The sequence below is a fragment of the Rattus norvegicus genome, chromosome 6, assembly GCF_036323735.1.
Source record: "Rattus norvegicus strain BN/NHsdMcwi chromosome 6, GRCr8, whole genome shotgun sequence".
NCBI lineage: Eukaryota > Metazoa > Chordata > Mammalia > Rodentia > Muridae > Rattus > Rattus norvegicus.
In genome coordinates this window covers 109695216-109722042 of record NC_086024.1, presented here as the reverse complement: position 1 = coordinate 109722042, position 26827 = coordinate 109695216, and the positions used below count along the sequence as shown (strand labels likewise).

At 44.0% G+C, this 26827-nt stretch overlaps 1 protein-coding gene across 7 annotated transcripts; it reads right to left on the bottom strand.

Moving 5' to 3' along the window:
* Positions 1-673: 673 nt before the first annotated feature.
* On the bottom strand, positions 674-26820 carry Zfp410 (zinc finger protein 410). Of its 7 annotated transcripts, none has more exons than NM_001108042.3 (12): positions 26554-26600; positions 22202-22381; positions 21212-21347; positions 18992-19210; positions 17244-17435; positions 13697-13847; positions 11944-12125; positions 10713-10802; positions 6493-6618; positions 5572-5712; positions 4075-4202; positions 674-2403 (listed from the first exon to the last, which is right to left on the bottom strand). In NM_001108042.3, the coding sequence occupies exons 2-12, from the start codon at positions 22232-22234 to the stop codon at positions 2365-2367; spliced, it is 1437 nt and encodes a 478-aa protein (NP_001101512.1). In that variant the 5' UTR covers positions 22235-22381; positions 26554-26600; the 3' UTR covers positions 674-2364. The 7 variants fall into 7 exon arrangements, 6 of the variants coding, with proteins under 6 accessions (NP_001101512.1, XP_063118009.1, XP_006240400.1 ...); XM_063261939.1 differs by lacking the exon at positions 26554-26600 and adding an exon at positions 26686-26820 and having other exon boundaries at positions 1598-2403; positions 22202-22323; XM_006240338.3 differs by having other exon boundaries at positions 1598-2403; positions 22202-22323; positions 26554-26692.
* Between the last annotated feature and the right edge of the window lie 7 nt (positions 26821-26827).

The window sequence follows — 26827 nt, the reverse complement described above, 5'->3', positions numbered from 1 at the left end:
TTTTTTCTGGTCGATAATTGTGTCGTAGGCAGATGAAGATGATAATGAGTTAAAGAAGTGCACTTTTCCTGTTTAACCATTTCTGGAAAACATCCAAACTATCCTTTATAACAGCCATTTTGTAAGACTTACAGATTGTTTTAGTCCTGGATCTGCTAACAGCCATCTGGGCTTGCTAGTTCTTGTGTTTGCTTGCTTTTCACTTTCAGACAGTGTTTCTCTGTATAGCCCTTACTGTCCTGTATAACTTTATATGTACACCAGGCTGGCCTCAAACTCAAGAGATTACACTGCCTGTGCCTCCTGAGTGCTAAGATTAAAGGCACAAGTTACCCCCGCCAGCTTAGGTTTGCCGATTCTAAACAAAAAACACCGTGTTGCATTTTCTGAGGCTTATCAGTTCAGTTCCACCTATATAGCTAAAGGCAAATCAGCACCCTATTTTATGGTGCTAGTAGTTTTATTTTTAAAATTATGTACATGGGTGTGTGTGTGTGTGTGTGTGTGTGTACCCACAGCCCAGAAAGAGCATTGAATCCCTTGGAGCTGCAGTTACAGGGTGTTGCGAGCTTCCTGATGTGGACTGAAGTGGGATGCTCTGGAATAGAAGCAAGTGATCTTATAAGCCATCTCTCCAGCCCAGAGAGTATGCTTTTCCTTTTTTTTTTTTTTCTTTCTTTTCTTTTTTTTGTTGTTGTTTGGATACCTTGTTGATCTAACACTTCCTATATACATCAGGCTGTCCTCAAACTCAAGAAATTTGTTTGTTCCTTGCATGTTGGGGGTCATGGCTCATCAGGGTCCTTCTTATTTTTTTTTTTTTCCGGAGCTGGGGACCAAACCCAGGGCCTTGTGCTTCCTAGGCAAGCGCTCTACCACTGAGCTAAATCCCCAACCCCCTTCTTATTTTTTTTAAGACAGTGTCTCACTGTGTAACCCTATATCCCTGGCTGCCCTAGAACTTGTTATGTGTCAAAACTGGTCTCAAATTCATAAGAGATCTGCCTGCCTCTGTCTCTGAGTCCTGGGACCAGGGGCATGAACTACTATCCTATCCTTAGTCCCCTTTCTCTATCTGATACTCTCTCTTAAAAAGAGAATGACTGGATAATTCTCTCGACCTCTAAGAACACATCTGCTACAGGCAGGAGTGGTGTATACCTTTAGTCACAGCACTTAGGAGGCAGAGTTTAAGGTCAGCCTGGTCTACAGAATGCGTTCTAGGACCTCCAAAGCTACACAAAGAAACCTTGTCTTGAAAAAAAAAAAACACAAAATGTATCCAACAACAACAACAATACCCCACATCTAAAACAACGTTCTCAATCCAGGATCAGATATATGCTATATATATAAAAGGTACCCACATTACGATTCATAACAATAGCAAAATCACAGTTAGGAAGTGGCAATGAGGGGTTGGGGATTTAGCTCAGGCCCTGGGTTCCGTCCCCAGCTCCGAAAAAAAGAAAAGAAAAAAAAAGTGGCAATGAAAATCATTTTATAGTTGGGGTCACCACAACATAAAGAACTGTATTAAAGGGTAGCAGCGTTAGGAAGGATGAGGACCACTGATCTAAAACAAGAGCCAAACAGGTGACTGGGTTGTTTTGTTTATTTAAAAGGAAAAAAAGCCCCTCTAAATCATGTGGTTTTTAACTTAAAAAAAAAAAAACAAAAACAACAACAACAAAAAAAAACCAAAAAAACAAAACCAAAACCCCCTGATAACATGCTAGTTTAAGTCCCATAAACAAAACAAAAAATGACCAAGTCAAAGTGTACGGGGTATGTTGGTACCTCAGCCTGGGCCAAGGGGAGATTCAAGTAATTTAATTTTTACAGCCCAACGGCTGAGTCTTTTACTCAGGTTGCTAAAGGGAGAACACATTGCCACAATGTAACTGGCATCCCTCCCTTCTTCAAAGCAACAAGGCATCTTGAAAACTCAGTGTTCTGGTAAAGTTCTGTGGTTGGAAGCAGGACATAATTCAACCATATGAAAAGATAGCTGGGTCTAGGATGAAAACTCTTCAAAGGAAAACCTCGACAGTCACAATGAAAATCTTCAGCCAACACATAATTAAACTCGCTCTTGGGAAGTCTACCCTCAAACGTTGCACTGAGAGGCAGCTACAGGTGTCCAGCCCACAGTCATGGCTTCACTCTTGGACTGCATCCGCTGGAGGGTGAAGAGAAGCCCTCAGACATCCCTCTTCTCTGCCAGGAAAGATGAACAGAGGCAAGGCGAGGTCTTGGTCCTGCAGACTCATTTTGGTTCTGGCAGATAATTGAGCCTTTTGGATCTGTTCCCATCATGCACTCTGGGATCAGACAGAACAGCTCCTCCAGGAGTCAGCAAACTCATGTCTGTCTGTCAGTTAAATCTCCTTGGTTTAGTAACTATAAAATTGAAAATGAATAGACACTAGGTTACAGATGAATTACAGAAGCAACATGGGTGCTGGGAATTAAACTTATGTCCTCTGGAAGAGCAGCCAGTGCTCTTACCTTAACCACTGAGCCATCTTCCCAGCCCCCAAAGCTTGCTTTTATTATTGTTGTTTTATGAGATAGGGTCTCTGTGTCCTGGAACTCACTATGAAGACCAGGCTGGTCTTGAACTCAAGTGATCCCTCTGCCTCTGCTTCCTGAGTGTTGGGATTAATGGCGTGCACCACCACATTAATATGGCAATAAAATAACCTGAATTTATATGCTCAGTGACTGTGCTCGTACCCGCCAGTCAGTGACAGAAGAACCAACAGAAGGCACCAACAGTGTTGAACTAAACCGTTACACGGTTAGTCCAAAGTACAGACAGCAGGAAAAGGAGCTGCGTCTGTTACAAGTCCTGAAGCGGGAACCTACTCCTGAGTGCTCCAGGGTCAAGTCTGAAGGACTCCTGGGGGCGGCAGCAAACCCTGATACTTCACTCTGCTGTTCAGAGGTTCTGAGTAATAACTGATGAAATCTGTTTCCGTCTTGTATATGTGTATGAAGGAGATCCAGATGTTTTTGAAACAAGAGCTCTCGGTGGTCTGAAACTCAGATTTTGCTGGTTAGTTGGCCAGTGTCTATCACTTACTACTCCTCTCTCTACTTCCCCAGCGCAGACCTACAATGCACATGCTGTCAAGCACAGCACTCTTTTAAACTCCCCAGTGCTGGGATTATAGACCACGAGTGAGCCGTGCCTGCTGTTTTACAGGGGTGAACCAGCTGAGCTTCCCATGCTTATGGGCAGCGATCGACCAAATGAGCATCTCTCCAGCCCACCAGAAAACAGGCAGAGCATGCCAGTAAGCAACATTCCTCCATGCTCTCTCAGCGCTTCGGTTCCAGAGTCTAGGTTCCTGCTCTGGCTTTCCTCTATCATGGACCTATCAGTTATAATAAACCGTTTCCTCCTCAAATGCTTTTGGCCATGGTGTTTAAACCACAGCAGCAAAGGAACACATCAGTGTACTAACCAAATGCAATGCGTGGGCCTTGTTTCAATTCTGATTCAAGTTAGACAACCAAAGACATTTTTGAGGAGATAAAAGACAGAAACTAAATTTTGGAGGATAAAAATTTACTACTAAATTTGCTGAGTATGGAAACATGGTTATTTCTTACATTCTTATCTTTCCAGAAGTATACCCTAAAAAATTACAGATAGGTCTATAATGCTTTAAAGTATTCTGGCACAAACAGTGGGTGAAAAAATAAACCGAAAACAGTGAAACATTAAAAAAGATGTTGTGTGTGTGTACAGGAACATGTATCCACATATCTGTATGGAGGCCAGTGTGCACAGTGAAAGCTGGACAGACACGAGCCTGACACAGCTATCCAGTATTTCCATTGGTGTGTGGGATCTGAATAATGATTTCAGGTTTGCCTGGCGAGAGCTTGATCCGCTGAGCCATCACTCCATCTAACCATAGTATTTAATGTATTTATGTATATTGGTGTGTGGAGTGTATGTGAGTATTTTGTTCTGTGTACCCAGCTCACAGGGTGACATTCAGCCTCCAGAAGATGCTGAACTAAGCACAGAGACAGAGTAAGGGCAGGAAACAGCTTTACCTCCTGCGGATTTACTGCAGTTAAGACAGAAACTTCATAGGACTGCCTTCCTGACTGCATGGTCACCAAGTGATGTGTCACATCAGGCACTGAAGACAGGGGCCGTGAGGATCTTTCAGTAAGCACCTCTGTAATACAACAGAAAATTCCCTTCAATGAATAGTGAATCCACACGTCCATCCACTGCTTCAGCAAGCTCTCATTAAAATGCTAAAATCTCTTCCCTGAAAAACTCAGCCCCATGTTCTTGTATGTTTTTCATTGTCAGTGGATTTAGAAAATATTACAAAAGGAGGGTGGGAAGTAAAAGCTTTAATATAAGAATGGCCAATTTCAATGTAACAATTTAAAATAATACAGTTTTCAGACTGTTACCTGGATTAAAACAGTGTATGAAATAGAGCAAACACTGGCAGGCAGGCGGGCAGGCAGGGACCAGAGACCGAGAGCCAGCCCTTGAGGTGGACAGTCCTGCTGTTCTGAGTTCTATGTCTGCGTCAAGAACCTGAGCTAATCCTGCCTTCAAAATTTATTCTCAGTGTCCTTTCCTCCCTGGAATTTGCTTCTTCAAGGCCAGCAAAACTCTCCATGCAATCTGTCTTCTCATGTGGTTTGCGTTAGTACTGCTCAGGAAACAACAGGCGGACCTGGGTAGTACATTTTAGGCCTTGAAAGCTCCACACAGAAGTTACAAAAACATGGTCACTTTTACTTCAGACTGTGAAGGACAGAAATGACTAAAACATGATCCTACACCTAGTACGTTCATCAGTGGGATCACCATGAAGGTCTTTGGAAGTGGTTGTACCGATCAGGTTTTTCCTGAAGGATCTGTAGCTCCGTCTGCTCTCCCGGCACGCACTGAACAGTGGTGTTTGCTAGTGTGATCACACCTATTTACTCAACGGTGCTCCTTCACACAGTCATACTCAGCTGTCACTTCTCAATAGAGCTCATGGCCCCTGTCTCCAACTTTTGTCTTTCCCATGGTGCCAGGCACACAGTAGGCACTGATAAATGCATGCTGACCTCACCTGGTAAGTTTTTCAGAGAAGAGGGCCTGGCCTGTGTAAGCTGGGTGAAATTTCTATATCAGAGGAGCAACTGTTTCCTAGAGGGCCCTTTCTTTTCTCCAGTAGATATGGCTTTTGAAGGTATGGAGAAACTGCTCTGTGTCTCCTCTGTAAAACCTGGTTATGCTCTGTTTAAATGTTTAAAAGTTAAGCTCTTCCATAACTGCAACAGGAAAGACAGACACAGTTGGGCTAGGATGCTAAGGATTACAGATAATTTTATCTTTTCAATTTTTTTTGTGTTAACATATTTAATCATTTTTAAAAAAGGATTCATTTATCCACCCCAGAGAGTAAGTATAAATACTATTCAATCACAGAATCATACAAGAGATAATATTCAAACCTCCATTTTGGAGATACGCTATTTCCTTAGTCACTAGTTACAACTTGTTTCCCCCAAATAAAGAATTAAATGTCTTACCATCATCAACTCCAAGGATAGAATTGGTATTTGGTAGATTCAAGGTCTCTCCACCAAGGCTGGACTGGGGATTCATAGACACCAGGGTTTTATTGGGAACTGAAGCTTCTTCAAGCAAACTACTGCCCATTAGTGGCTCAGCTGCACAGAGAACAGGAGGTGAGAGACATACAGCAGTCACTGTGCCTGGTCCTAAGCTCCCTTCACCAGGAAGCCGGCCACCTTTTTCAGAACCATAAGTGTTTCGTCTTTCACTTACTCACTTTCAGATAACAAGAATAAATAAAAAATTTTAAATCTTTAGTTACAGACATCTTTTATGTCCCTATTCCTTAAAAGCTGAATCATAGACCAGCACTAGTTGACTTCAACCTCATTAGAGGAACATTTGCTTACTTCCTAGTTTTGATTTCTGAGGCTGGCCTTAATCTATGGTCTCCAACTTGTACTTCACCCGTGCTGGGATTAAAGGCATGGGCCAATATACCTGGCCTTTGTTTCCTAAGGTAAGGGTCTTACTCTGTTGCTCACTTCAGCCTTCCAAGTAGATTTATAGGCATAAGCCATCAGAGCAATTGTCATTCATTCATTCATTCATTCATTCTATGTGTGTATGCATATTTTTGTAGTGTTTACACCAGGGTCTGATACACTCTACTGAGCTGCAGGTAAAGCCCTAGTTGAACTTTTAAAGCTAAGTGTTCTAGAATTTATAATTCAGCTCATTTATCGAGTTTATTTTAAGAGAGGAACATGAGCAGTGAGAAGTTATGCTTTGAAAGTTTGCAGATGACTGTACTGTGCAATTGTTACAAACTATAAAGCTATCAAATGAAACCAAGTCTCTCCAGAGGTCCAAAAAGCCAAGGCAAGCCAATGACTTGGCTGTGGAACACAGATGTCCATTCTGACCATCCTCACCAGTCTGATCCTGTTCTTGACTCCCAGTTGTCCCCAGCTGCAAGTGGTGCTTTCTCATGTGCACGTTTCTACTTCCACTCTGAGAGAAGGTCTTCCCACAGACTTGGCACTGATGAGGTTTCTCTCCTGCAAAGGGAACCACGTTAAGACTGGGCAGCCCAAAAGGCAGCTGGCAGTTCTGATGGCAGTCAGGTAGACTTAAAGAAGGTTGCTCTTTGGACACAGCCTTCTGTACATGAGGAAGGCAAGAAAGGTACCCCAGGAGGGCACATGTACTGTCTCCCGGCACTTCCTCTTTCTAGACCACAGCCTTCCAAAACAGCCTCTTCAATATGGTATCATGGCACTTACAACAGAAAATACTTACTTCCTTTCCAACCGTCTTTCATCAACCAACAATTCACATCTACCTCAAGGATTCATTACAAACCTAGGTCCATAATATCCCACGTCCTATTTCCTGCCGAGACTCAAGGTCTTTAACAAATGATTCTCTTAACATAAATGGTCTGCTCATGAGTCCCCATCAGTCTTCACTCATCTACCCAGACAGGCACGCTCAGAACAAAGGTCCCAAACCACTTTCCGCAGACAAACACTCACGTCCACAGGGCAGGCAGCATATAGGAGTGAAATGGAGCACTTCCCCAGGGGAAGGACAGCTGTTTCTCAGTTCTGGCTACTGTTGCCATGTGCTGATGTAAGCCTTGCTCTGCCAGACTGTTTGTCTGTCTGTCTGAGACAGGGTTTCTCTGTGTAGCCCTGGCTGTCCTGGAACTTGCTCTGTAGACCAAGATCTGCCTGCCTCTGCCTCTGCCTCTGCCTCTGCCTCTGCCTCTGCCTCTGCCTCTCTGCCTCTCTGCCTCTCTCTCTGCCTCTCTGCCTCTGCCTCTCTGCCTCTCTGCCTCTGCCTCTCTGCCTCTCTGCCTCTGCCTCTGCCTCTGCCTCTCTGCCTCTCTGCCTCTCTGCCTCTGCCTCTGCCTCTCTGCCTCTCTGCCTCTGCCTCTGCCTCTGCCTCTGCCTCTGCCTCTGCCTCTGTGCCTCTGTGCCTCTGTGCCTCTGCCTCTGCCTCTGCCTCTGCCTCTGCCTCTGCCTCTGCCTCTGCCTCTGCCTCTGCCTCTGCCTCTGCCTCTGCCTCTGCAAGTGCTGGAATTAAAGGCGTCACCACCACCTCCACTGCCCATCTAAGAGGAGCTAGAACAGGAATTTCAGACAAAATCCCCCAATTCGTAAATACGGAGAGCCAATTTACGACTGGCAAAAACATTACACAGCAATGTTCATTTTCATTACTGAGGAGAATGCAAAAAACCTATCTGTGGTGGGGAATCTAGCACTACTTAGAAATACAGAGACTCTGTCCATCTGGGAGTCCCACCTTTCAAAATCTACCCTCAGTTACAACAGGAAATAACCCACATACAGATTATTTACTGTAGGACTATTTTAAATGGCTAATGATTAGAAAAACCCAAGTAAGTGTCACACAGATTTATGGAAGAGTTAATGTGCCTACATTCCTTAGAAGACTAAGAGCAGGAAGTTTAAAAAAAAATGTAGCTAGCCTGGGCTACAACAGTGAGTCCTAGGACACTCTTAACTATAGACTGAAACCCCCATTTCTATTCTTTTATTTACAGACACCTCACTTGTGGGACCCAGCTATCCTGGAATTCACTATATAGTCCAGGCTGGCTCCAATTTCATGGCAATCCCGTGTTACCCTCCTGAGTGCTAGGCAATAGCTATGTGGCCTGACCAAAGCCTTATTTTAAAAGAGTCAAGAATAGCTGGGCATGGGGTATATGCCTTAATTCCCAAAGTTGACAGGTAGATTTTAGTGAACTCATCTTAGAAAAAACAAACAAACAAACAGACCCAAGGAGGAACAAACAATTCTTTTTTTAAGATTAATTTATATGGAAATGTGTGCTTCTGTGTGGGTTTATGTGCATCACTTACATGCAGATGCCAGCAGGGATCAGAGGGTGTAAGGTCTCCTAGCACTGCAGTTACATGATGTGGGTTCTCTGAAAGGACAGTAGTACTCTCTAACTATGTCTATGTACTAGCTATAAACAACCCTAAAATAAGTCAAGAAACCAATTTAATCTGCCCTACAGGTAACCAAAGCACCAGTTCCTTATTCTAAAAGCTCACAATGAAGACTGGACATGCCAATAGTCCCAGAACTTGTGAAGCTGAGGCAGGAGGATCACTCTAAATTCAAGGCCAGTTTGGTCTAGGTAGCTTGTTCCAGTCCAGGCCTTCTTGAGAAAACAAACAAACAAACAAACAAACAACCAACCAAACCAACCAAACAAAACCAGCAAGCCCATAATGAGAAGCATTTTATTTAACTTGCCATTTACTTGTGTAATTGATCAAATAGCCCTACTCCATGGAGGAGGATCCAACATATAGAAGAATTCTAACTAATGTGAAGAACCGAACTAAGGAAAACTACCAATTAACTATCAGGTTAAAAAACAAGGGTGAAAGATTAAGAGAGAACATAGGGACTTGGTTGACACCACCTGAACCCACTGATCAGATCTGACAACCAAACCCTGTGTGGTCTTGATGGACATAGGAAGTATGTTTGGAAGGTTTTAGAGCTTGGCTCTATCTTTGCTGACACAGAAAAACAAGCTGTAACACAAAGCAGGAGCTGGGAACAGCTCGGTGGCAGAGTTCTGACCCAGCACGTTTGAGGCCCTGCTTCAATCTCCAGCTCTGGGGGAAAAGACAGAAAAGGAAGCTGACAAAGTCAGAGCATAGTTTCCATAGGACCCTAGTAACTCAACTGTGTAACAGACTGACCAAACAAACAACATGCAAACAGACTTACAGTCACGGAAGCCCTAACACCAGGAGTAAGCACTGTCAGGCCCTATGGGGTCCCTATCTAAAGGAACCAACATCTGGGTTGAGGCTGCAGCTCTACAGTTAAATGTGTGCCCGTTACTCAAGAGGCTTTGGGTTCAGCTCCACAAAATACATAGAGAAAATTTAAAGGTAAATTAACTCATTTAAAAATAAATCAACTGGAGTTATTTTGGAGACAACTAGATAGAACAGACCATGCATTGAATACAAGATAAAAACAAGACATATTTTTAAATTTAATAGCCATAAAAATGTCTATTTTTTCTATTCTTACCTATGTCTGACTATGTTTGATGGTTTTCCTTAACAAGTACAACAAAGCACTCTGGAGCCAGGCACTATCCATGAGGGTCTACATCTGGCCCACAGGCTGTCAGCCTGCCACATCTACTTGGAACCTGTCACCATATAAAAACTGGCGAGGAGCCGGAGACCTAGCTCAACTGGCGGAAGACTTGCCTGGCATCCACAAATTCCCCACGTGCACTCCCAACAACATCTGAGAGGCGCGGGCAAGATGATCAGAGGCACAAGGTCATCCAGTGCTACACGACAGAAACAGACTGGCCCAGCACTGCGGTCCCAACTGTGAAACCCTGACTGACTGCAGGTCTCCACACTAACTCACCGAAGTGCTCTGCTGCCTTCATCAAACCAACAATCTTGCCTCTACCTCCTCAGTGCTAATTTCTGTTTGGGAAGATGGCAAAGGAGGGCAGGAGACAAACATTACTCAGAATTTTCTATTAAGCTTACAAATCTGGCTGCTGTAGAGTCCTTTCGGAAAATACCAACATTTTTATCGGAAGATTAAGTCATCTGCACAGGATGAGCAAATTGACAGAACTGCAGGGAATTCGGGAAAACAGAGCAAAAAGCAGGCCCTAAGTCTTTTCTTTGTGCTGGCTACTGTGAAGTCCTAAGGGGCAAAGGCAGTTTCTGCAGAAGGAGACTGAAGCCGACGTGCCCATGGCTTCTCAGAATGCCTGGAACACCGCAGGGCTCGCAGCCACTGACGTCAGCCTTCCCAATTTGCCCTGGGTTTTTAAATCTTCCCTCAGAAGAATGAAAGTGTCAACACAGGATACATATCAAACAACATATAAAAAGATCCAGCAGAGATCTCTAAGGTCTCCACTCACAGATCCCAAGAGAACAGTGGATCCTAACTGATGAGAAGCCCTTTTGAAAACAATTATTAAGGACCTTCCTCCTGCAGTCCTGAGCTTTATTACCTGACCAATAGGACATGGAGTGTTCTTGTTAGAATACTGCCTCCCACCCTCCTCTCTTACTGTACTGAGGTCTACAAAGGGCACAGGCTCTCATACCTGAGTGAACCACCAGATGTTTTCGAAGGCTTGAATACTCAGCAAAGGAGCGGCCACATCCCTGGGCTTCACAAAGGAAAGGCTTCTCTCCTGGGGACAGAAAGTGAGACACAGGCTTAGGCTTCTTTGTGAAAATGCTTTCCTAATCATTGTGTCCTGCTTTCAATGACTGACTTGTTCTGCTTTAACTTATAATTCCAACTGGGCACCCAGCAAATGCTGGCTCTTAATGTTCTGAAATGTGACCACGAGACACAGCCTTTTTGTTTTTTATTCTAATTTCTTCCTTAGAATGAGAACTGTTTACTATTTCCTTTTTGCTTATTTCTTTTGTTTGGCTTTAAAGCTGTCTAAAACTGGCTGTTCTAGATCTAGCTCTGTAGACTAGGCTGCTCTCGAACTGAGAGATCCGCCTGCCTCTGTCCCCTAAGTGCTGGGATTGAAGGTGTGCACCACCTCCAGGCACATTTACTGTTGTAAGAAAACTGAAGAGAAAATTATTTCATCCTAACATATAAAGGTATGCCAACTGGAAGAAATTATGTCTAGAACAATTGTGATTTGTGCATGGACTTCCCTTTCTGATTTCCTATACAGTGTACCTCCTGTCATTTTAGCCAAGACTTGGGAAGTGGCATGAAGCAGGGAAGAGGTGCACATGCTCAATGGTGACCTGAGGTCAGTAATAACACATTTCTAACAACGGCTCCAGAAGCACGTGCAGGATCTTGGACTAAGAAGCAAGGAATCTTTATTTTGCTTCTTTCATTCGGACACTCATTCTATTTGTCATGTTGTAAGTGCTAACAAGAAGAAGCACCTCGCTTTCGGATTGTACTTTATCTCCTATTTATTGCTCTGTAACGTTCACAGGATTCGATAAATACATCCATGCAATCTTCAGAGACTGGAAAACAGGCCGACTTGTCCGTCACCTCCTGGCGGCGCTAAGGTCATCTAGGACAACCTCACATTTCTTCCTACAAGGTAGGCTTCTGGAGAAAGAAGACAATACTGTCTGTTCCTTCCTCACACAGATAAAGCTGGATAAAGGTTACTGATAATGAATCAACAGAATGCACAAGACAATGGAATTAACCCTCTCCTCAGGGACTAGTAACAACAGTGTGTTTCATTTCTACCCTCGCTGTGCCTTTAAGTATAGGGGAGCAGGGAGTGGCCGGCGGCCGGCAGAGGTGAGGAAACTGCGGGAGGGAAGGGAGCTGCTCACCTGTGTGGATGCGTCGGTGGTTCTTCAGGTTTCCAGCCGTAGTGAACTGCTTACCACACCCAGACTCATGGCACATAAAGGGTTTCTCCCCGTTGTGTGTCCTCATGTGCACCTTCAGCCGCTGCAGCACATAGAAGCTCTTCCCACAACCCTCTGCAGGGCAGATGAAGGAGCGCTCATTTCTGTGAAAACAGTCACAAGCACCAAGGCCTGAGAGCGCTGTGTGCTGCTGCTGCTGCTGCGTCAGCATCTCTACCGACCCAAAGGCAGACAGTGCACTCCCGACGGGGATACTCAAACCAACCCAGGCTGTTAGAACTGTACAAGCCCAGTCTCAGCTACAACACCACACAGACTTAAGGTGGTGCCCTAGGAAGATCTGCCATTACTGTTGTTAGGTTGGTTTTTTTTTTTAAAGTTTTTTAAGACAGAGTTTCTCCCTGTAGCCCTGGCTGTCCTGGAACTTGCTTTGTAGACCAGGCTGCCCTCAAAATAGATCCACCTGCCTCTGCCTCCCTAGTGTGGGATTAAAGGTGTGCACCACCACTGCCTGGCTGTTGTTATTTTATTTGTTTTCCTGTGTATAGGTATCTTGCCTGAATTGTCTGTGCACTGCATATATCCTGGTGCCTAAGGTGGCCAGAAGGGCACCAGATCCCTAAAAGTGGAGTTATGGCAGCTGTGGACTGCCACGTGGGTGCTGGCAACCAACTTGCTCTCTGGAAGAGCATCCAATGCTCTTAACAGCTAACTCATCTCTTTAGAATTTACATATTAAGTTCTCAAATTATTTTGTAGTAAGACTTGAGAATTTTTACTCTTTAAGATATTTAGGTGCAAAATGTCTTATTTAAATATTTATCAGAAATAAGTTAATGAGAGGCAGAGGCAAGAGAACCAAGAATTCAAAGGCATCCTTTTCTGTACAGAAAGTCTGAGGCCTGCCTGCAGCCACATGCCCAAAATAAGTAAATAAGACAACACAATCTTTCTATTAACATACAAGAGTCCTGAGCCAGGTATGGGGATGCACGGTTTCCTCAGTGCATGGGAGGCTTAGGAAGGAGAACCTTGAGTTTGGAGCCAGTGCGAGCAAACAGTGAGAACTCATCTTAACAAAACAAAACAAAACAAAAACATAGAGCTATGGATACAGCTCACAAAACAGTACTTTTTTTTTTTTTTTTTTAGGTAGATTATAAAGCCCGGGTTTAGATCCTAGAACAACAAAAACAAGGTTCAAACAAGAAGTTTCCTATTAGCTGGCATGCTGTAAACCTGGGAGGCTGAGGCAGAAGATCATTTAAGCTCAAAAAATTTGAAGCAATGTGGTAGCACAAGAATCCACCCAGAAACAAACGAGAACCAGAGACCTTGGTCTTTTGAAGCAAGGTCTTGAGTTGGAGGGATGGCTCAGTGGTTAAGAGCACTGACTGCTCTTCCAGAGGTCCTGAGTTCAATCCCAACCACATGGTGGCTCACAACCATCTGTAAAGAGATCCGATGCCCTCTTCTGGTGTCTGAAGACAGATACAGTGTACTCATATATAATAAATAAATAAATCTTAAAAAAAAGAAAGAAAGAAAGAAACAAGGTCTCCCTACAGCCCAAGTCGATCTCAAAGGCTGAGATTACAGGTGTATATGCATCATCACACCTGACAAAGGAAGATATCTTAGCCAGCACAAACGGAGTTCCCGCTTTCCTGTAGTTTGTCTATTCAGGGACAGGTTCCTCAGTATGATTGCTCACCGATGAGTTTTAAGGTGGTACTTGAAGTGAGCTGGCCACACAAATGTCCGATCACAGCCTTCAACCGTGCACTTGAGCTTCTTTTCCACTTGAGGAAGGGGCCCAGAGTCTTTGAGTTGCCCATCGCCAGAACCAAGGTGGACATTTTCTCCTGTAACAAGTGACATTTTAGAATTCAGGGAAAGATCCTGCTCAGACACTCAGATTCAAATGTTTCATTGCTAGCGATCAATCGTTAACCAGACAGCTATCTGTGCTTACTAGGCATAGGCATGACCTTCGTCTACATCCAGAGAATTACCCACAGCTTGCAGGCTTTATTTCCTAACACTAGGTTTCTGACAAACGTAGTGATATTGAGTAAGGCTACCTTACACATATCTCATCTGCGGGGCCAGGCATGGTGGTACACGCCTGTGATCTCACCCCTGTAATCCCAGCTTTTGTGGTGGGAGAGAAGTAGCAGGACTGAGCAGTCTCAAAAGGAACCCAAGCATTTGCAGCAGAGTTGGTAGAGAAGTAACACCCAGAGTGGAGGCTACAGAGGGAGCTTCGAGTTTTAGGAAATAAGGAAACACTTGCTTTGGATGAGTGAGCTTATAGCAGGTTTTTATCACAGACGGCCTGCCTGCCTGCCTGCCTGCCTGCCTATTTTTATGCTCCAGATTTTATTCTCCTCCCAGTCACCCTCCAACAGTTCCACATCCCAAACCCCCAAACCTACCTCCCTCCTACCCCGTCTCCAAACAGGTGGCCATTCTTAAGATTTCCCATTTTCTGAATCAACTTGTTCATTTATTATCATTTGAAGGATAAGAACAACCTTCTAATTTCCTATCTCACCCCATTTTGGTTATCCAGTGTTTAAAAATGTAAACCTCAGATGAATTTTGAAAATTTGAACCAATCTTTCATAAGAGACAACATCCATGGGGCTGTTCCATAGTGAAGGGAGGCAAGACGAGCAAGCAGGCCTCGGCTCATGCTGCCCAGGATCTGCTAACTAAGAATGTATGCATGGTCCACATCAACAGGTCTGCCTTCAGGCCAGCCTGGGACCTCCGTAAGACCTCGTCACAGGCTGTAGTAAGGAAGGGCTGCAGATGCTAGCTCAGTAGAGCACATGCCCAGCAAGCAGGAGGCCTTACGTGACCCAGTACAGAAAGTAAGTCAAGGTAAGATGTGTGTCCTGAGATGCGTGAAAACACTGAAGCAGAGATGGTTGGATCTCTCTAAGTTCAAGGCTAGCCTGGTCTTCATAGTGAGTTATAGAAAAGCCAGAAGTACATAAGGAGACCTTGCCTCAAAAACAAACAACAAAATACAGAAGTCAATGTCTAGAAAATCAGAGCTAGGCATGGTGCACTCATTTAATCTTAGCACTCCGGAGGCAGAGGTGGGTGGATCTCTGACTCCCAGGCCAATCTGGCCTACAGATGTGATTTCCAGGACAGCCAGGGCCACATAGAGACCCTGCAAGGGGAGACCCTGCAAGGGGAGACCCTGCAAGGGGAGACCCTGCAAGGGGAGACCCTGCAAGGGGAGCCCCTGCAAGGGGAGCCCCTGCAAGGGGAGACCCTGCAAGGGGAGCCCCTGCAAGGGGAGACCCTACAAGGGGAGACCCTGCAAGGGGAGCCCCTGCAAGGGGAGACCCTGCAAGGGGAGACCCTGCAAGGGGAGGGGTAGTTTGTTAGGAAAGAATTAAATACAAAATCTTAGGGGATCTCACCAACAAAATGAAACTATTTGTGTCTTATGTTTGTGGTATTTACTTTGTATTCCGGAATATAAGACACTTGTTAAGGTTATAAAGTAACTTTTGTCTTTTGAGATGAGGGACTCACTATGTAGGGCGGCACCATTTTCTAAATGTGACTAAAATGGTGAAAGTTTTAGGATTTATTTTTTTTTTCTATTCTTTTTTTTGGAGCTGGGGACCGAAAGGTTTCAGGATTTTTGAATTAGAAAAATCATCTTAGAAGAAATCTTCCCCAAATGGTTAGATGAATACAGGGCACCGTGAAGTCACTATCAAATAATCATTTGAAGATCAACAAAAGTATGGAATATTCTGTGTAGGAGTTATTGTTTATAAAAATAAATATTCTGAAATATCTGTAGAATCCCCAAGTTTATGAGATGTTATTTAGTTTTTTGTTTTTATATGAACAGTAATTAGAAAATAATTATAAATATGTTCTGGATTACCAGGCAAGAGCTCCAAATAGTTGTCAACTGACAATGCTGTGTGTAATCTTGGCTTGGTTAGTAACAATAGTGACAGGTGTGGTAATAACTTAATCATCACAGACTAATGAGAAAATACAGAAAGAGAACTAATCAAGAGACCTAAAAATTAATGGTAGTTATGTAAACGAAGGTTTGACTAGTATGGGGGGTTTTGAATCTACCACAGATCTGTGGTTAGGCATGAGAGTTGCACTTGAAGACCAATGTGGGGTAAGGGAGTGTGTGAGGTCCTCTGGAGCTGGAGTTACAGGTTAGGATCCACCTGATGTGGACGTTAGGGAGCAAATTCAGCTTCTTTGAAAGAGCAGCCATCACCCTTAAGAGCTGAGCCACCTCTCAGCACCAAGACAGCCACACCTCTGAGCTGCCTGGGGATCCGGGGACCGTATTCCAAAGTGACGTCAGACACATGAAGTTGTACAGGCTAAGCTGAAGAGACACCAGACTGAGAAAACAGCTTAGTGGGGGAAATGCTTGTCACACAAGCATGAGGACATGAAACACAGACCAGCCATGTGTGGGATATTCCTAGGAGTGGGGAGGACATACCTTTATCCTCCATGTGTACATGTTCATGCACACACACATATACACTCAAACTTTTTAAACAGAAAGTAACTAGCATAAAGCAATTGGCTAATGAATATCAACATAGTTTAAGCATTATGAGTCAGATTCAACATTAATTTTACAATTGTACTTTTATTAACTGATAAAGCTATTTTAACTTCTTTGAGCTCTAAATATAAATGTTTTATAAATTTTGATCTTTACATACTTAAGAATGATTATGATAAAAGCATTCAATATTGTCGGCAATTCTGCTAGGCTCCACCCAGCAGCTACCTAGCAACAACTTGCAAGGTAACGTGGCTTATAAGGACTATGTTCTCGTTCTCTCTCTCTCTCTCTCTCTCTCTCTCTCTCTCTCTCTCTCTCTCTCTCTCTCTCTCTCTCTCCCCCTCCCTCCCTTTCCCCTCCCACACCCTTTCTCTACCCACCCACTTCTCGCTCTCCCCCCATCTCTCTCTATTCTCTCTTCCTCCCTCCTCTTTCTTCCTCTACCCCTTTTCCAGGTCCCCTTCCCTTCCCCCAAATAAGCTCCCTTTTGTTCTAGGCCTGTTCCACGGTGGTGAGTCCTCAGGAGAACACCTTGGCTGGACCCACTGAGGTGCTCTGTCCCGCCACAGTATTCTGCCATTTTACAGAACACAGCTGCAATTATACACAATTCAAAATACAGCCGCTCTGTTACCCAAGTCTCTGTATGGAGAAACCTGAGAGAAGAAAGTCTCACCATTGCTGCCAGTTTTTGCATTCTTTGCTAGCTGTGCACGAGTAGCTGCGATCAAACTGTCGTGGGCCAGTTCCTGAACCCGGAGGAACCATGGGATATTACTGTCTGTGCTCTCAGCAGAGAGGAAGTCAGCCCCCGAGTCCTCGGCCTCATCCTGTACAAACACAAAGTGCTCAGCTGAAGAGCCCAGACCTGAAAGGAGAAAGAGAACACAGGAAGATTAGCCAGCATCCTTTCATTAGACCTGGCCCAGACACTTGTCCCGAATTAATCAGTCTAGATCTTCCCTTCTCACTTCAAGTTTCTGTTCTTATAAATAATTAAGATATCGTTTCTCCATCCAGCCCACAGGCTTACTGCTAACTCTGCCTCCTCTTGTTTCAGAAGCAAAATGTTCCTTCCTGGCAACCAGGCCACCTCCCACTTGAAATACTCCAATCCTGTGTGCGGTCAGGTCATTCTCTCTTGAATGCTTCCGTTAAGTTCTCTCTCACCAGGGCTGGAAAGATAGCCCAGCAGTTAAGAGTGGCTGTCATTACTTAGGCCAAGCTGGCCTTGAACTCAGAAATCTGCTTGTCTCTGCTTTCCAAGAGCTGGAGTTAAAGGTAAGTGACCCACGCCCAACACGTTTTCTTTATTATTGATTTGTTTGAGCCAAGGTCTCACCATGTTGCCTCCGCTGGCCTCAAGCACGTCCTCCTACTTCAGCATCATGGGCACTGAGTTTACAGATTTGTATGCAGTTTCAAAAATAACTCTACCTTCTAACTTGTATTTCTATTCAGTCACACTCTACTCTCCAGACCCACCCGTCTTCCAGAAACTACTATTTTTCCCAAGGCAACCAGGTAGACATTTGACCTCTCTAGTCCATTCTACAGCAGTCGGTATCATTTAGCATCCTTTCTTCCTTAAAACACTTTCCTCCCCTGGTTCCTATGCACCATTCTCTCCCAGTTCCACTTGCTGTTCTGCTGCCCTCTGAGGTCCCCCTGCCCAGGCTCCCACACTTACCTTCTTCCTACTTATGTTTCAAACTTACCTGGAATCCAAGAATGTACAACACATGGTTCGCAATACTGGGTGTGATGAGCTGCCCGACTGACTACTTTGGACCAGACCTCTCAGAACTCTAAACTCCTAACTCTCCAAAGGATACTCCCTCATCAATGTACCCCCAAACCGAAACATCTGCAGACACTTCTGGAACTGAGCATCCTCCCCCAAGCTGCTTCTTGCTCTCACTCTCCTGGTCAAGGGCAACACATGAATTTCCCAAACAAGGAATGATTCTGTCGCCAGCTGTAGGGACACCTCTATCCCTGCACTCATGGGTGAGAGGCAGGGAGATCCCATACTCAAGACAGTCAGTGCTACACAGAGACGCCACCATATCCAAGGAGTTTACCATTGGATACACATGCCTAACACCCAACACGTCTCCCAGGAGCAGGCAGCGTCCTTATTTTGTACACAAATTGTGCTGCACAGAGGAACAGGGATGACAAAAGCCAAAATGTGAAGAACAGACTTTTCTTATATTTGGCAGAATTACTAATCAGCCATGTCACAGACTTAAACAAGACAGTCTCTGCTCTTCCTTCACCCAGTGCGGTCACGGATCACACAAACTCGCTAAAGTAATCGAATAAGAAATACTCTTTGCATTTTATATATATTAAATATTTGCCCCACCTCTAACTTTTTCACTTTAAAAATGAGTGATATTCAGAAAAGACTAAACATACCTGCTCTTGTTAGGTTCAGAAGGATGAACGAAGTGCTATCACTTGGCTGTAGATCTTGCAACAAACTAGGCGACTCTGGTGTGGACAGGAACTCTGGGGACTTCTGTACAGTCTGAGCCCTTGTCTCTTCTCCGTCTGGGCCCACATTCACCTGAAGGCTCCTCAAAACAGCTGAAGAAGGGACCTCCTTGGAGGAATTAGCATGATTTGCAGTTTCATCTAGTGAAGGAAAAACGCCATAGCTTTATAAAGCCCTCACCTCCAGGAAACTCACGCTTTCAATACAGCGCACCTAAGAACTACACCTGACTTCGCTCCTGCACCCTTCTTTTTCTTTTTTTCTTTTTCTTCCTCCCGGAGCTGGGGATCGAACCCAGGGCCTTGCGTTTGCTAGGCAAGCGCTCTACCACTGAGCTAAATCCCCAACCCCTCCAGCACCCTTCAAGAGTAGACTGTGCTCTCTTTTTTGCGAATACAAAAACTGCCTCAGAATAATCCCAGGGGGGCCAATCGTCTGGGAAAGCACTGCAGGCTTACGGAAGAACCAGTGTACTCCAGTACAGTTGGGTTTACACTGAATGTACAGAAGTCATTTAAAGACTTGCTCTAAAGAAATTCATATACAAGTAGATCTCTGCGAGTTCAAGGCTAGCCTGGTCTACAGAGTGAGTTCCAGAACAGCCTGGACTACATAGAGACCCAGTCTCAAAAATCCAAAACGGAAGTGTTCCAAGTGTTAAAAAAGGGAAGAGCTAGGCCATATGTATGGCTCAATACAATTAGGAATTACACTACCATGATGACATATGACATATATAATATTTTCAGAGGCTTTCATTCATTTTATATATATTAAAGGAAGGTAACACTTTTTCCTCTTTTAGCAGATGGCAAGCACGATCCTAAGAATAAAAATGGGCAATAATGTAAATATTCCTAATATCACACAACTATACAGTAAATGCTAATTTAAGATGGTAATTCTACGCCATGTGTATTTTACCAAACACACACCAAAAACTATTTTAAGAACATAAACTTTATAATAGCTCTAGCTATCACAGCACAGTATCGGAGAATTCAGACATGAACAAAAAAGTTGTGGTATGTAAATATGGCAGGATACCATGCTGAGACTAAATGAAACATGGCCACAATAAGGATGAGTCTCACAGGGCTGGAGAGATGGCTCAGAAGTTAAGAGCCCTGACTGCTCTTCCTGAGGTCCTGAGTTCAAATCCCAGCAACCACATGGTGGCTCACAACCATATGCAATGGGATCTGATGCCCTCTTCTGGGGTGTCTGAAGACAGCTATAGTGTGTTTATATATAATAAAATAAAATAAATCTTTAAAAAAAAAGTGCTTTAAACTGCTAGGCCATTTCTCTAGCCCCAAATATTGTAGGTTTTTTTTTTTTATAAATCACGTCATGTATGAAATGATATATATATCATACTTAGAAGAGAAGTGATTAAGTTAGATAGAAAGGTCCAGATGCAATAGTTTATAATCTAATAAGCTGGTATTCAAGTATATCTCTAAAAAGGCGAAGGAAGGAAGGAAGGAAGGAAGGAAGGAAGGAAGGAAGAAAGAAAGGAGGACAGAAAGGAGGATCAAAGGTCTTTAAAAATATATAGGGCCAGTGGTAGCACACAGCCTTTAATTACAGCAGACACAAAGGCAGGTAGGTCACTGTGTGTTTAGGCCAGTCACAGATCATAGCCAGACCCTGTCTCAAAAACCAAAAAATGAACAGAACTACATAATCACTTCCTCAACTACACTAGCCTTTACACCACTCCCTCCATCCCTGCGGTCTGGCTCCCCAGCCTTTCTCTGCCATGTTTTCAGTCTCTGTGTCCTTGGCCTCCTGGGGGCCTCCAGCACTCTGATTGCCCTTGGCTCCCATGACTCCTGGCTATGCAGAGAGTCATCTACTTCAGACTTCTTCCCTCCTCCTCTGGCTCCCTTGCCTGAGCACATGCCTTCAAAGGGGAGTGCCACAGTGCTACAATGAACTTTCTGTCTCACTTTCACATCCGTGTTCCTACGCTTAAACTACTGAGGCTCTCATGACTTCCATGGCTGCCTTTTGATATGGCTCCTACATTTTAGTTTCTATCAACCAGCTGTAAAATCAATTGCATCCTACTCTTGGTACAGCATCGTCTAACCTCTCAAGTCTTCTTTGTCCCATCTGTAGGGAACATATTTTACCTGGTAACATTAGTCGACTGCATTCTGAGGCCTCGGTCACTGGAAGGAGGGATAAGCAAGTAATGTCTTTAGCTTCTGATTCTACTAGCCCTTGTCCCAGGGGGATGGAGGTATTCTGAACAAACTGAACCAGGAGCTGAGGAGGGGAAAACAGCAAAACTGAGAATCAGAATGAATCTCAACTTTAAATTTATCAAACAAGTGATAATATAATTAAGTCTTATTCCTGTCTCAGTCATATACATAGAAAAACTAGATTAACTACATTTATCAAGGTGTTTGCTCTACACAATAGTTGATTTATAAAATTAAACTGATCTGTCATTTTCTATCATAGAAAAATTATAAAAGTGGGTTTTAAAATGATGAGCCCCCTTGGTTTTAAGTCAACTGCACTGTACTGATTACATTAGAGAGCACTTTCCTGGGTATTTTTTCACTTATTCCTAAATTCCTAAGTAAACACGTATTTACAAATGACGAATCATCCTGAAACACAGACTTGTCTAAGATGATATAATTAAAGTTCCAGTCTTCAAAATTAAGAAATGATTTCAAATTTAGTGACTTTTCTAGTAAACACAAACTTATTAAGATTAAAGTATGAAAAATGATAGAAATTATAAAATGCTTAAATCATATTTAGAAAAATTATTTTCAGATACATATTAACAAGATTCGTGTAAATAAATATATACATACATAAATATTACAACTATGAATATAAATATACTTTAGAAATAGAACCTATCTTATCATGTTTAAGTACTTTAAGTATTTCCTTAAATACTTAAATAGCAGATATAGAAAACTCACGAAGATGGAAACTGAATAATAAAGTCTCTAAGAAAGCATTTAGTAACAGAAGACTCATAAACTAAGCACTGAAGTAAATCTCATTTGGCTTTGGAAGTCAAGAATGCTTACGATTAAGCCACTCACGTTGTTTCCTGACCAACGGTCTAAGAAGACACAGCTAAGTGGGCTCACCTCTGGTTTGGATTCTAACTCATCTGATAACATTGATTCAGCTTCTGAAATCCTGTAGCTGTTCGGGGGGACAGGGTCACATCTAATTCAGCCAATGACACCTTCCTGTTACATTCACATCCCTTTAAAAAACAGAACACTTCCTGTAAGACGCTGAACTAGGTTGGTAATCAATTTAACCTAAAATAAGGGTAAAAAAAGAGAAAGACACAACATTAAGAGCAGTCAGCAAATGCAGCTAAATCAACAAAGGCATCCCTTTATGTCCAAAAGCCATAAGCAGACACTCAGCCTATAACATGTGTTTTAAAGCAGAACAAGCCCAAAAAGTATCAAAACCTATAAAAAGCAATATGCTTTGATAACTATCTTCAATTTTTAAATCTTTATTTTTATTTCATGCACGTGTAACTAACTCCCTGTGTGTCCAAGTGTCCAGAGTCCAACAGAGGGAATCAGATTCTCCTGGAGCTCCATGGAGTTCCAGGTGGTTCTAAGCTGCCCTGTGTGGATGCTAAGGGCCAAACTCTGTTTCTCTGCAAGAACAGCAAGTGCTCCTAACCACTGAGCCTTATCTCCAGTCCACACAAAAGTTCCTCCTTCTAATGAAGCCCTGACTGCCTGAAATTCACATACAGACCAAGCTGGCCTCCACTGTCAATGATTTTCCCATCCCTTCCTGAGCACTGGGAGGGATTACAGATATACGTGGCTATGAAAGGGTCTTAAAATATGGAAAAGCTATATTCCCAAAGATGCTCATTGAAAATATAAGACAAAGAACTGGAAGCAACACACACAATAATCTTTTAGAACACTTAAACACATACGTACTATATAGGGCTTGACTCTTGACTATTAAATATGGCATTGTCACTTCGAAACACAGTTATGACTAGGGATGCGGTTTAGTGGTAGAACATTTGCCCAGCATGTGCAAATCCCTGGGTTTGATTCATAAGACACACACACACACACACACACACACACACACACACACACACGCACACACACACACTGAAGACCATGCAATAAAACATCGGTTACAAACCTATTTCCCATTTTAACAGTAATTACATCGTAAGAAAAAAGTAAAAAGAAATTCACAGATAAAACAGCAGTTTTATTGTTTAACAGGAAAGTGTGACTTACTCTTTTTTCTTATTCTAAAAGGTAATTATGCCATTCTGATCATTTAAAAGATAAGTCTAGCAGGGGCTTGGTGGTGCAAAGCTACAACCTCAGCACTCGGGGAGTGGGCTCTACAGCAAAGTCAAGGTCTGTCTGGGCTATTGTGATCTCAGAAAGACAAAAACAATCAAGTTTACAATAGTACTCAAGTCTAGCTGTGTAACTCAAGGCAAAGCACTTGCATAGCATAGCACAATGTTCGAGTGTAATCGCCAGTATTGAAGACAAACAAGCCAACACACGGGGTGGGGTGGGGTGGGGTGGGGTGGGGGCAATGGGACTGTTTGCACACAGATGCAATGGATTCATCTGCATTCTTCCTCCCTCCCACCCTTCCTTTTTCCCGGGTCCCTACTGGACACTGAACCTAAGGTCTGTCTATCCACGCTGAGCACAGACCTTGCTAGTTCCCTAACCCGAATCTCCTGGATAACTCCCTGCCTCCATGGACTTTGGCACATGAATTCACTTAATTTGGTGGAACTGCTGGTAAAATTGGGAGTCTGAGATCCATAAAGTGAAGACAGGAAAAAGGTGTGGTGGCAGGCATCTGCAAGCTCAGCAGTGGGAAGACTGAAGCAGAACAGGGAGGTTTGCAGCTAGCATGAACCACACTGCAAGATCATCTCTGGAAATAAAAAGGAAGCAATGTGTTCAGAGCACAGTGGCTCATCAAGTGTCCTCCGTAGACCTCATCTGTAGCACAGAACTTGCTAAGCACACCAGCCAGCAATATAATGGACGTGCACAAGCTAGGTTTGCCAATTCCAGGTCCATTACCTAGCTAACCGGATTCAAAAGCTGAAATGAAAATTTTGTTCTTGCAACGCAAATCTTTTATAAAAAAATTAGTATTTTTTGGAGACAGACACGGTGGCACACACTTCAATTCCAGCACTCTAGAAATATAGGTAAGCATATTGCTAGGGGTTTGAGGCCGGCCTGGTTTACATATTGAGTTCCCAGGCCGGCCGAGGTTACATAGTTGAGTCCTTGTCTCAAAAATGATGTTTCACTGGAACAGTTCATTTTTAAGATTTTTAGTTTTTATTTATCATGCATTGGTATTTTGCCTGCATGATGTCTGTACATCACATGTATGCAGGACCCATGGAGGCAGAGGGAACTGGAGTTACAGAAGGTTAGGAATCACCATGTGGGGTGCTGGGAACTAAGCCCAGATCCTCTCACACATTTTGACAAGTACAGTTAAACTGTCTTTAGTATATTCATAGTTCTGAAATCACACACATGCTCAGTTTTGGTTGTTAGGCTGTTGGGGGAGGGGCTGAAAGGGTTCACAGACAGGCTCTAACATAGGCTGACCTGGAACTCCCGCTCACTCCTGCTCACATCTTCTCACACCTCCGAACACTGAGACTACAGGCGTGTACCTCGATGCGTGGCTAATTTTACATGTTCCCAAAAGGAACCCTGAAGTCACTACCCACGTCTAACTTAGTCATTATTGTGGGTTAAAATGACCTCCATACAAGTTTCCACGTGACTACACAGAAAGCACTGGATAAACACTCAGATAGAGGATAAATAACGTGACACATGATACCCAATTCCCCACCCCTTCGCTCCGACTTTTCTTTTTTTTTTTTTTTTTTTTTTGGTTCTTTTTTTTCCGGAGCTGGGGACCGAACCCAGGGCCTTGCGCTTCCTAGGCAAGCGCTCTACCACTGAGCTAAATCCCCAACCCCATGCTCCGACTTTTCAATTCCAAGCTTTCATTATTAATTGCTTGTGGGGTAATTCTACATCAGCGTCTCCAGCCAAACCCCGTCTAAAGGCAGATTACCATCTCCCCCAGCAAACCTGTTCTTCTTGAATTATCTCATTCATTTATCGCCACTCCACTTCCCACTCAGCTGCAACCTCTCTCATCCTACATGTTTACATAGTCTCAGTCATCAATAATAATCAGACCCCAAATTTACCCCTCCTAGGATGCTATCTAGATTTCTCAGTACCTTTCAATTACCCTTTTCTTTTTTGGTCAACTACACTATTAGCACAAACTTTTGCGTGGTCACCTTGCCTTTTAAAATTACCCTTTCCAATCTATATTTTACCCAAACACGCATTATTTTTTTTTCCAAAACACAAAAATGCTTGTCACTCCCCATATGCAGTTTAGAATCTCAGAATAATGGCCGGCCCCTAAGGGGAAACCTCTTCACTGACATACCCCCCCCCACTAAAAACAAAATCCTTGGAAATTGTGGGATTTACCTAAATTTGACACCTACTGGGCTACAAAGCTTAAATTAGAATCCACATCTTCTGATGCTTGCCCTGTATTCTGCCAGACGACACGATAACACAAAGAGTAATACGTCTCAATTCCAGACACCCAGAATTGCCCGTCTTTACTTCGCACTGTTTTATTCTCTTTGCATACGTTACACTGCCCTTTGTGTCAAACTCTAGTGTAAATGTATGAACTCTTAATCCCAAATCAATAATATTTAACTCCCGAGTGGATCCTAAGTACATTTCAGAACCTCGTGAGCAAGTGAGACAAAGTTTAATAAACTAATTGGGTAGTCTTCTCTTGAGAAACTTCAGAGAACAAGTTGAATGTACAAAACACATCCTGGCTGCAAACACTCGCAGCCCACACACGGGCCTCAAGTGACAGGCAGAGGAGACACCAGAGGTCCAGCCCTGGTCCGCAGACGTCCCTATTCCTGACCAAGGAAGAGAGTGGACGCAGGATAGGAACCGGCAGCCCTGGGTGAAACGCCGGCAGGGCACCGCTGTAACCCTTTCCGCCAGCACAAAGGCCTCAGCCGAAGGCCCTTAGGTCTGCGGGCAGGCCCGGCTGCGGGTGCAGTCCGGAGCCTCCGCCTCGGGGACTCGCTAACTCTGGCTTTCTGGGGGCAGTCTGGTTTCCAAACACCCTCCCGCAAAAACAAGCAAAAGAGAAGAAACAGCGTGCCCCAGCTCCTCAAAGGGGTTAGGGCCGAAGCCGCCCGGCTTCGGACCCGTCGCTCCCCGCCCGCTAGACGCCTGGGGGAGCATAAGGGGGCGGCTTCCTTGTGCCCTTCGGGGGCGACCTCGGCTCTAGAGCCCCAGATCCCGCAGTGGCTTCCTTTCTCTGCGGGACCACCTAGCCGAGCGGGTGTGGCTAGCACTAGCCTGGAGCTCACCTTCCAGTCTAGGGCAGCTGGCCGCCGTCCGTCAGTCAGTCCCGAATTCCGTCCACACTCGGCGTCTTCCGGCTCCCGCCGGAAGCAGCTCCAGAGCGGGACAGGAAGTTTGGCCGCCCCCCACCAACATACCCACTGGCTTTCTTCTCCGCCCTACGGTGTTACTCAGGTCGAGGTGCTGACTCTTGGGCAGCTGCGGAGACCGGTCCTCTGCTCCCCACTACATACACACACCCCGACACACACAGGGTTCCCGACCGAGGAACCACAGCGT